Source organism: Oryctolagus cuniculus, chromosome 9 (assembly GCF_051225735.1).
Source record: "Oryctolagus cuniculus isolate XC-2025 breed Fujian yellow rabbit chromosome 9, ASM5122573v1, whole genome shotgun sequence".
Lineage (NCBI taxonomy): Eukaryota > Metazoa > Chordata > Mammalia > Lagomorpha > Leporidae > Oryctolagus > Oryctolagus cuniculus.
In genome coordinates this window covers 105,058,169-105,069,408 of record NC_142875.1, presented here as the reverse complement: position 1 = coordinate 105,069,408, position 11,240 = coordinate 105,058,169, and the positions used below count along the sequence as shown (strand labels likewise).

General features: G+C 44.5%; 1 protein-coding gene across 2 annotated transcripts in view; it reads right to left on the bottom strand.

Moving 5' to 3' along the window:
* Positions 1-552: 552 nt before the first annotated feature.
* The window catches only part of AKAP3 (A-kinase anchoring protein 3), a 38,482-nt gene continuing 27,794 nt past the window's right edge, over positions 553-11,240 (bottom strand). For both annotated transcript variants that reach the window (XM_051850200.3, XM_008259709.5), the window contains exon 5: positions 553-941. In XM_051850200.3, coding sequence (XP_051706160.1) covers positions 786-941 — 156 coding nt within the window. In that variant the 3' untranslated portion in view covers positions 553-785. The remainder of the gene's footprint in view (positions 942-11,240) is intronic.

Here is an 11,240-nt window from a genome sequence, read left to right as displayed (position 1 = left end):
AGGCCAGCTCTCTGCTGTGGCCCGGGAGTGCAGTGGAGGATGGCACAAGTCCTTGGTCCCTGCACCTCCATGGAAGACCAGGAGAAGCACCTGGCTCCTGCCTTCAGATCAGCGCAGTGCGCCGGCCACAGCACGCCATCTGCGGCAGCCATTGGAGGGTGAACCAACGGCAAAGGGAAGACCTTTCTCTCTGTCTCTCTCACTGTCCACTCTGCCTGTCCAAAAAAAACAGAGAATAAGCAAGAGGCCAGGGCCTTGAAATCAGAATGATTTTGATTGGGTATTAGGAGCTATTATCTGAGTTTCATGGTTATAATAGCTGAAGTGAAGTCTTGATAAGCTATGGCTTATTTTGAGGGGTAAATTTAAAGATGAAGGGGATAAAAATTGTGGCACAGAGGCAGGATAAACAGCACACACCAAGCACCCTCTGCTAGTGGCTCTCAGTCTAATACTATTTCACCTCTGCCATCTGATTAGTTTTTCCCACTCCTGCGATTCCTTTACCTTATGGTCCCACTGGATCTCAAGGAAATCAAACACCTGGTGCCCTTTAATTGTAATTTTTTAATTTTATGTCCTTGCTCGCATGGACAGGAAAATCTGCAAAATCCAGTGACTAGCATAAGATGACACGTCTTTGCTGTGAGTGGTATGAAGATAATGTGAGGCCTCTGGGAGGATGTAGAGAGGAGGGGAACCATGGAAGTGAGGAGGAAGGGGAGGGGGCGGGGGGGGAGGGCCGGGCCCACCGCTGCAGGAAGGGGAGCAGTGTGTGGTGCCGGTCACAGGTTCACCATCAGCCAGTCCAGCAGCTGCAGCCGTGTGACGTTTCCCACTGCCTCGTCCAGCTGTCGCTCCTTCTCATAGCGTAGCACCGACTGCAGGACCTCGCCCACGCTGCGTCCTTTGTCCACAGCGGCAGCCGAGAGCTGAAGCAGCTGTGGAAAGGAAAGGAAATGGGAGTCAAGGGGCAGGGTGCCCCGTGGCAGGCCAGGAGGAACTTGCCAGGGCGAGAATAAAAGAGGCCAGGAAGACTGGGCTACTGCAGCTGAAGGGACTCCAACCAGATGTTGAGAAGATTTCTGTAACTGCAAAATTGGCTGGGCTGTTTGACACAAGAAAGTTGATGGCAGCACCCTGAAAGGAGATGTTAACTCCCACCTGTCTGTGACATGGAAAATGAGATTCCTCATTAAGACTAAAATTTTCCTATTTTTTTTTCCCTACAAGGCTCTGCTCCTAGTGAGTTGTTTATCTGCTCCTAGTGAGTTGTTTATCAAGCGTGTTCTTGCTCTCAAATGATTTTAAGGTTCTGTGCTCACTTGATATCATAAAACATCCCCATCATTGTCCTAAGACTCAATGGCAAGAGAGGAAATATCCGATGTACAAATGTGGATACTGCATCCATGCCCCATGGGCCAGAGGACCTAGAGCAGGAAGACAACCTCAGCCATCATTTCCCTCTCGTGACAATGTGTAGAGACTGTCAGAATTATGCTGTTAGCAATCAGAGCAAGACTCACATCCAGATCTCGGGACCTTAGGCTTGGTTCTGTTTCCAAGTCAACATGAGAATAAGGATTAATCAATGCAACCATTCTGGTATGAACACAGCCCATTCCCATCCACCTGGGGTCTAAAGGCAGCAAACTATCTCAGATGACCACATTTTGGTTCTGTGCTTTTTTTTTTTTTTTTTGACAGGCAGAGTGGACAGTGAGAGAGAGAGACAGAGAGAAAGGTCTTCCTTTTTGCCGTTGATTCACCCTCCAATGGCTGCTGCCAGCACGCTGAGGCCAGCGCACCGCGCTGATCCGAAGCCAGGAGCCAGGTGCTTCTCCTGGTCTCCCATGGGGTGCAGGGCCCAAGCACTTGGGCCATCCTCCACTGCACTCCCTGGCCACAGCAGAGAGCTGGCCTGGAAGAGGGGCAACTGGGACAGAATCCGGCACCCCGACAGGGACTAGAACATGGTATGCCGGCGCCGCAAGGTGGAGGATTAGCCTAGTGAGCCATGGCGCTGGCTGCTTTCTGGTCTTCACACTTCATGAGAAAGGGTCAAAGAGCCAGCGGGCCATTTACCAGGGGCCTTTTTAGAAGGAACAATTCCCAGTGAGAAACTGAAGTCCACATGGGTATCCCTGAGAAATACAGGAAGCACAGAAAGTCTCCACGAAGAAACAAAAGATATAAATAGCAGCTGGATGGAAACTTCAGAGCTAAAACAAAAGCAACAAAATCTAAGACATAAATTGTGGGGAGCAACTGGGAGCAACTCGGACTAGACTAAGTTACTGGAATTAAGACTTATTCTATGCATCTGCTCTCCCACAATATGGCGCTGGGAGAGGAGGAAATAGCTTCTACACAGCTGCCTCCAGTTCAACCAATAAACTGTAGGACCTGCTCCTGATTGGAGGAGAGCAGCGTACTCGGCCTGTGGGTAGCAGAGTTGGGATTGGTGGAAGAGGACTATAAAGGAGGAGAGAGATAACATGCACCAGGAACATCTATCTGAAGGAACACCTGTGCAGCCCCCGAGAGAGCCGGCCAGCGGTGTGCCGCTCCCCCGCGGAAGTGGGGAATGTGGCAGGGGGAACCGCCCTTCCACGGAGGTGGAAGGGTCGGTAGCCAACCCGGGAAGAACCAGCAGCAAACCCGGGGAGGGCCGAGCAGACGAAAGAACAACGCAGGGTCCTGTGTCGTTCCTCCACGAAAACGGGGAGCGACATAAATGTAGTGGATGCACCAAATAGGAGAAAAAAAGATGAGAGAGGAATGCGAAATGATGGAAATTATCCATGCTGAATAAACATTAAGTGACTGGAGGTTGGAAAAACAAACAGGATTCAGGGATCTCTGGAGACAATACTAAAGGGTCAGGCATTTATATCAGTAGAATCCCAAAGGAGGGCTGGTGCTGTGGTAAGTAGGTGAATCCTCTGCATGTGGCACTGGCATCCCATATGGGCGCTGGTTCAAGTCCTCTTCTGATCCAGCTCTCTGCTTTGGCCTGGAAAAGCAGTGGAAGATGGCCCAAGTCCTTGGGCCCCTGCACCCACATGGGAGACCCAGAAGAAGCTCCTGGCTCCTGGCTTTGGATCAGCCCAGCTTTGGCCATTGCAGCCATTTGAGGAGTGAACCAGCAGATGGAAGACTTTTCTCTCTGTCTCTCCCTCTCTCTGTAACTCTACCTCTCAAATAAATAAATAAAATCTAAAAAAAAAAAAAAAAAAGAATCCCAAAGGAAATCAGAAAGCGGTGATGCAGAAAAATATTTGAAAAAATAATGGATGACAGTTTCCTTAAATTGTCAAAATATGCTAACCTATAGATTCAAGAAGCTCAGTATACCTAAAATAAAATAAGACCCAATAAATTCATTCCAAGATCTATGAAATTGAATTGCTGAAAACTACACAAAAAGAAAAAGATCTTGAAAGCAGTCAGAGAAAAACCACAATATTTATAAAGGAACTACTATTCATGATGCAGGTTTCTCATCAGAAACCACTCAATCCAGGAGGAAGTAGCACATTTTAAAAATGCTAACAGTAAAGGATTGCCAAGCCAGAATTCTATACCCAGCAGAAATACACCTCGGGAATTAAGGTCAGAGACAGACATTTTCAGATTAAAGCAAATGCATATGGGAGATTTTCTAGGATAGATCATACATTGGGCCACAAATGAGGTCTCAGTCTATTTTTAAAAAGTTGAAATCATATGATGTATCTTCTAAGACAACAAAGGACTAAAACTATAAATCAACAACAAGAACAACAGAATACTCATAAATACATGGAAATTGAACAACATGCTACTGAATGAACAATGGGTCAGTGAAGAAATTATAAAGGAAATAAAAAACTATCTTGAGACAAATGAGAATGAAGACACAACATAGGAAATCCTGTGGGATACAGTAAAAGCACCATTAAGAGGGGAGTGTATGGCATTAAGTGCTTACATTAAAAAGAAATGGCTCAAATAAAATATTTAATAATACATATCAATGACTTAGTAAAAAAACAAATCAGTAGGAGGTAAGAAATAATAAGGATCAGGGTAGAAATACATGAAACTGAAACTAAAAAAATTTAAAATATCAACAAAACAAAAACTGGTTTTTTTGAGAAGCTAAACCTTCAGCTAGACTAACAAAGAGAAAAAGAGGAAAACTCAAATAAAATTGGAGATGTAAAAGGAGACATTACAACTGACACCATTGACATACAAAGGATCATAAGAAGCTACTGTGAAGAACTATATGCTAATAAACTGAAAAGAAATAAACTTGAAGAAATGGATAAATTTCTGGATACAAATAACCTACCAAGATTAAATGAAGAAGATACAGGCAATCTAAACAGACCCATAACAAGCAATGAGACTAAAGCAGCAATCAAAAGTCTTCCATCAAGGAAAAGTCCAGGACCTGATGGCTTTACTCCTGAGTTTTACAAAACATTTAAAGAGAAACTAACTCCAATGCCTTTCAAACTACTCCAACATATTGAACAGCATGGAGCTCCTCCCAAACTCTTTTTTATGAGGCCAGAAACAATCTGATGCCAAAACTGAACAAAGACACAACACATAAAAAATAAAAAGCTACAGATCTATGGCCTTGATGCACATAGACACAACGATTCTCAACGATTGAATCAAAAAACATTAAAAAAAAGATCATGCATCACAATCAAGTGGGATTTATCCCAGAAATTCAAGGGTGGTTCAACATACACAAATCAATAAATGCCATAAATCACATGAACAGAATGAAGAACAAAAACCATACGGTCATCCCAATAGATGTGGAGAAGCCATTTGATAAGATTCAACACTCCTTAATGATAAAACACTACACATATATAGTATAGTATACATGTATATTACACATATATAGAACAGTATACTATATACTATATATACACTATATATTATATAGTATATATATACTATATATACTATACTATATACTATATATAGTATGGCATTAAGTGCTTACATTAAAAAGAAATGGCTCAAATAAAAGATTTAATAATATATATACTATATACTGTATATATAGTATATATAATATATAGTACAGTATATATAGTATACTATATGTAGTATACTATATAGTTGTATATATAGTATATAGTATATATAATATATAATACAGTATATATAGTATATAATATATAGTATAGTATATATAGTATACTATATAGTTGTATACTATATATGTGTAATGTAGTATATAGTATTCTATATATGTGTTAAAGTTTTAATACTAATATATAGTATATACACATATATGTATAGAAGGAACATACCTCAAAATTTTAAAGGCTATCCATGAGAAATCATCAGCCAGTATCAAACCAAATGGACAAAAGGTGAAATCATTGCCCCTCAGATATGGAACCAGATAAGGATGTCCATTTTCACCACTTTTTTTCACTGCACTAACTGTGCTCCAGAAGCATGACTAAATTAAATTCTTTGGAAGGAGAGATGATGATGTGACAGGAATAAACAGGTAACACTCTTACTATAAATAGTAGACTTTCCTTTTCCGTTTTCAAAAATGTTTTGTGATTGATAGCAAAAATGACATTGGTTGAATATTTTTTCAATGTATGCAGGTTAAATGCATAAGACAACTAGAATATAAAGGAGGAAGGATAAAGGAACAAAAATGGTAGCAATGTATTACATTGCAGAGTATGTGGTGATCGATTCAGTGAATTGCGCGGACTCTGAAAAGTAGCTATATTGTAATCAGATAAACCATACCACACAAAACCTACACAGAGGTACAGTAAAATATACATTGCTATGCAATACTAAGAAAAGTTCAAATAACCCAAAAGCAGAGAGCAAAGGGAAAACAGGAAGGCAAAGCAAACAGAAGCAAGTAATAAAATAGTGCTGAGTAGACTTAAACCCAAACATACCTATAAAGCAGGCAGCAGACAATTGTCAGAATGGAGTTTTAAAAAAATGACCTGTCGCTCCCCCTCTTCGTGGAGGAACGACACAGGACCCTGCGCTGTTCTTTCGTCTGCTCGGCCCTCCCCGGGTTTGCTGCTGGTTCTTCCCGGGTTGGCTACTATCCCTTCCACCTCCGTGGAAGGGCAGTTCCCCCTGGCCGCATTCCCCACTTCCGCAGGGGAGCGGCACACCACCGGCCGGTTCTCTTGGGGGCTGCACGGGTGTTCCTTCAGCTAGATGTTCCCCATAGATGTTCCTGGTGCATGCCGTTTCTCTCCTCCTTTATAGTCCTCCTCCGCCAATCCCAACTCGGCTGCCCACACGCCGAGTACGCTGCTCTCCAATCAGGAGCAAGTCCTACAGTTAATTGGTTGAACTGGAGGCAGCTGTGCGGAAGCTGTTTACTTCTCTCCCAGCGCCATATTGTGGGAGAGCAGATGCATAGAATAAGTCTTAATTCCAGTAACTTAGTCTAGTCCGAGCTGCTCCCCACAGAGGAGAGCAGATGCATAGAATAAGTCCTAATTCGAGTAACTTAGTCTAGTCCGGATTGCTCCCCACAGATCCCCCTTTCTTTTTATTTTTTAGCGTTGATACGCGCCTGTCTTCGGTGTCCCGCGGCACACACTCTGCTCTACTTGCTAGAGTTGCCACAGGCTCTTACAAGTCCTATCAATCAGGAAAACCGAATCCGGGTCCTCTCTTCGCCGTGTTGTGAGGAGGTTTTTAGGCGCTGATGCGTGCCTGTGTTCGGTGCCCTGCAGCGCATACTCTGCTCTGCTAGAACTGCCTGCAGGTGTTTACAAAACCTATCAGGCAAACCGAATCCAAGCCTTCTCATTGCCTTATTGTGGGGGAGACTTATTAGTGTTGGTTCGTGCCTATCTTCGGTGACCTGCAGCTCATACTCTGGTCGAGCTTTGCTGGCGCTTACCGCCTTAAATCAGGCAGACCGAATCCAAGCCTCCTAATTGTTGCATTGTGGGGAAGCTTTACTGATGTTAATTCGTGCCTGTCTTCGGTGACCTGCGGCTAGCCGCCCAGGTGCTCATCGCCTCACTAATCGGGCAGACCGAATCCAAGCCTTCTAATTGGCATGTTGAGGGGAGGCCTTATTTCTCTCTATTTCTCTATCTCCGGGCATTCCTATCTCTCCCATTTTACTTCTATCTGCCAACATTCCCATTTCTCTCACTCCACTTCCAAACTTCTGTTTCTCTTATCCCCGCAGCTTCCCGCTCTCACTCCATTTCTAAACTTCTGTTTTCTCTTATCCCCGCGGCTTCCCGGCGCCTCGCCCTGCCGGCAGCTTCACGGCTCCGCGCAGCTTCCCGGCGCCTCGCCCCGCCAGCGGGCTCCGCCCCGAGGCTGCTTCTCCGCGCCTCGCTGGCTCTGAGCCGCTTCAGCCTGCGCCTCATCTGCGCGGCTTCCCGGCTTTGCGCGGTCCGCGGTCTCCACGCTTAACCCTTTCGCGTCTGAACCACGGCCTACGCCAGCCCCGTTCCCTATCTACTCACGCCCCGTGCTCTCTCTGCACGCAGCGGCTTCCGCGAGTAACACAGCGTAGCTTGCGTCTCCACCACTAGCATTCAATCCAAGTTCCCCGGGCTAGCCTGGCGAATTCAACCCAGCGTACGTCTCCGCCCCACGATTTGGCTTCCCGTCCTTTGCTCCCCGGGCTAATCAGACGGATCCCAATCTGGCTTACGTCTCAGCTTCTGGTTTCAACTTTTCGCCCCCTATTCCCGGGCTAACTTGAGAATCCCAAAGTGGCTTTCGTATCCGCCTCGGCCTGCCCCCCGCGGCTTCAATTTCCCTAACATTTTTCTCTACCCGGTATGTTTCCCTAAGTTTTCTTCCAACAATATTCCTCCCTCATTTCTCCTGGCCTCTCCCCACAGTCCGCATCCGAGTCTGTTTGTTCTAGCTTTCACTTTCGCTTTCGACCTTAGAGATTTCTCCCAGCTTCCCCCCGTAGTCCGTATCCGAGTCTATGCCTAGGCTTTCAACAGCTTCTTCCGGCACCTTTTTCGTCCGGCTTTTCCCTAGGCTGTTTGCTAGTCTCTCTCTCCGGTAATTTCCCTAGGCTGTTTGCTAGTTTCTCTCTCCGATATTTTCCCTAGTTCTTCCCGTTTCTTCCCTCCTAAGTTTGCTATCCGTTCTAGGTTTCCTAATCCGTCCTAGGTTTCCTATCCGAGTCACGGCACCATTATGTCGCTCCCCGTCTTCATGGGGGAACGACACTAAACCCTGCGCTGTTCTTTCGTCTGCTCGGCCCTCCCCGGGTTTGCTGCTGGTTCTTCCCGGGTTGGCTACTATCCCTTCCACCTCCGTGGAAGGGCAGTTCCCCCTGGCCGCATTCCCCACTTCCGCAGGGGAGCGGCACACCACCGGCCGGTTCTCTTGGGGGCTGCACGGGTGTTCCTTCAGCTAGATGTTCCCCATAGATGTTCCTGGTGCATGCCGTTTCTCTCCTCCTTTATAGTCCTCCTCCGCCAATCCCAACTCGGCTGCCCACACGCCGAGTACGCTGCTCTCCAATCAGGAGCAAGTCCTACAGTTAATTGGTTGAACTGGAGGCAGCTGTGCGGAAGCTGTTTACTTCTCTCCCAGCGCCATATTGTGGGAGAGCAGATGCATAGAATAAGTCTTAATTCCAGTAACTTAGTCTAGTCCGAGCTGCTCCCCACAGAGGAGAGCAGATGCATAGAATAAGTCCTAATTCGAGTAACTTAGTCTAGTCCGGATTGCTCCCCACAATGACCCATGTATGCTGCCTACAAGAAAACTCACTTCAAATATAATACACAGGGGCCGGCACTGTGGTAGAGTAGGCTAAGCCTCTGCCTGTGGCACCAGCATCCCATATGGGCACTGGTTCCTGTCCCTGCTGCTGTTCTTCCAATCCAGCTCTCCGCTTATGGCCTGGGAAAGTGGTAGAAGATGGCCCAAGTCCTTGGGCCTCTGTACCTACATGGGAGACCCAGAAGAAGCTCCTGGCTCCTGGCTTTGGATTCCACAGCTGTTGTCACCATTTGGGGAGTGAACTAGTGGGTAGAAGACCTTTCTCTCTATGTCTCCCTCTCGCTGTCTGTAACTTTGCCTCTCAAATAAATAAATAAAATATTTTTTAAAAACTCACAAATATAATACATTAAGATAACTATGGTTAAAAACAATTAATTGGGCCAGTGCCGCGGCTCACTAGGCTAATCCTCCATCTGCGGCACTGGCACACCGGGTTCTAGTCCCCGTCTGGGCACCGGGTTCTGTCCCGGTTGCTCCTCTTCCAGTCCAGCTTTCTGCTGTGGCCCAGGAAGGCAGTGGAAGATGGCCCAAGTGCTTGGGCCCTGCACCCACATGGGAGACCAGGAGGAAGCACCTGGCTCCTGGCTTCAGATTGGCACGGTGCACTGGCTGTAGCAGCCATTTGAGGGGTGAACCAACGGAAGGAAGACCTTTCTCTCTGTCTCTGTCTCTCTCTCTCACTGTCTAACTCCGCCTGTCAAAAAAACCCACAATTAATTAATTAATTGTATATATTGAAATAGCCAGTAATGTGAATGTAAGGTTTCCCAACAGAAAGAAATGATAAATGTCAGAGGTAATGGAAATCCCAGTTACCTTGATGTGATCATTACACACTGTATATGTGTACTGAGATGTCACACTGTACCCTACACGTATTTACAATGACTGTGTCAACTAAAAATACATTAAAAATAATGATATAAGTTAAAAATAAAGTTATAGAAAAAGATGCACTATAAAAATACCAATCAAAAGAAAGCTTGAATGTAACACTTATGGTCAATTTTTATAAAAGAGATGGATAATTCAGAGGGGTCAGATACCTATTTTTCTTTTCAACATGTGGTGCTAAGACACCTACATATTATATGCAAAATAAATCTGAACTCTTACTTCACATAATCCACAAAAATGTAACTCAAATAATATAATAAGAGCTAAAACAATCAAATATCTAGAAGAAAAGAAAATCTTCATGACCTTGGGATAGGTCAGAGTTTCTTGCTATTGACTTTATGGACCAGATAATTCTCTTTGGTGGGGCTGTAGGATGTTTAGCAAAATCATTGGCCTCTACCCATCAGACTTCAGTAGCAAACCTTTCCCTATATAACAGCCAAATATACCTCCACTCATTGCCAAATGTCCTTTCAGGGGGCAAAGTTGTCCCCAATGAGAACCACTAGGTAGGCAAAGACTTACTACATATGACACCAAAAACACAGTGATAAAAGCAAAAGATGTTAACTTAGATTTTACCATTAGAAATTTTTGTCCTTCAGAAGACTCCTTTAAGAAAAAAAAAAAGACTTGGGGCCTGCGTTGTGGTGCAGCAGGTTAAGCCTCTGCCTGCAGCACTCATATCCCATTGGGCATCAGTTCATGTCTCAGATGCTCCACTTCCAATTCAGCTCCCTGCTAATGTGTCTGGGAAAGCAGCAGAGGATGGTCTTAGTACTTGGGTCCCTGCACCCATGTAGGAGACTGGGAAGAAGCTCCTGGATCCTGGCTTCAGCCTGGCCTAGCTCTAGCCATTGCAGCCATTTGGGGCGTGAACCAACAGATGGAAGATCTCTCTCTCCGTAACTCTGCCTTTCAAATAAATAAATAAATCTTTAATATAGAGAAAACTAGCTCTGTACACTGAGAGAAAACGTTTATAAATCATATGTCTAAAGGACTTGCATCCAGAATATAAAAAAAGACTCTCATAATTCTAAAGAAGAAAACAACCAAATCTAAATATGGACAAAAGAGTTGCACAGACAATTCAACAAAGAATATCTGGATTGCAAAGGGTACATAAAATATGTTCAGTATTCTCAGTCCTGTTACTGTACGTATGCCAAATCAAATCCACAATGAGAAACCACTCTATTGGCTATAAGGAACCCAAAAATAATGTTGACAAGGATGTAGAGAAACAGAAATTCACATATTTGCTGGTGAGAATACAAAATGGTATAGTCTAACTTTGGAAAACCAGTTTTGTAATTGAAGAACTTATACTTTTCACTCCTTGTTTTCCACCCAAGAGAAATGAAAACAAATATTTATATGTTAGTATCCATAGTAGCACTACTCATAATTACTAAAAAACAATGGAAACCATCAAAATGTCTATTGAATGATGAATGAACAAACAAAAGGTGTGTATCAGGATAATGAAATACTACTCAGCAGCGAAAAGGAACTGAAGTATTGATAGATACCACAAA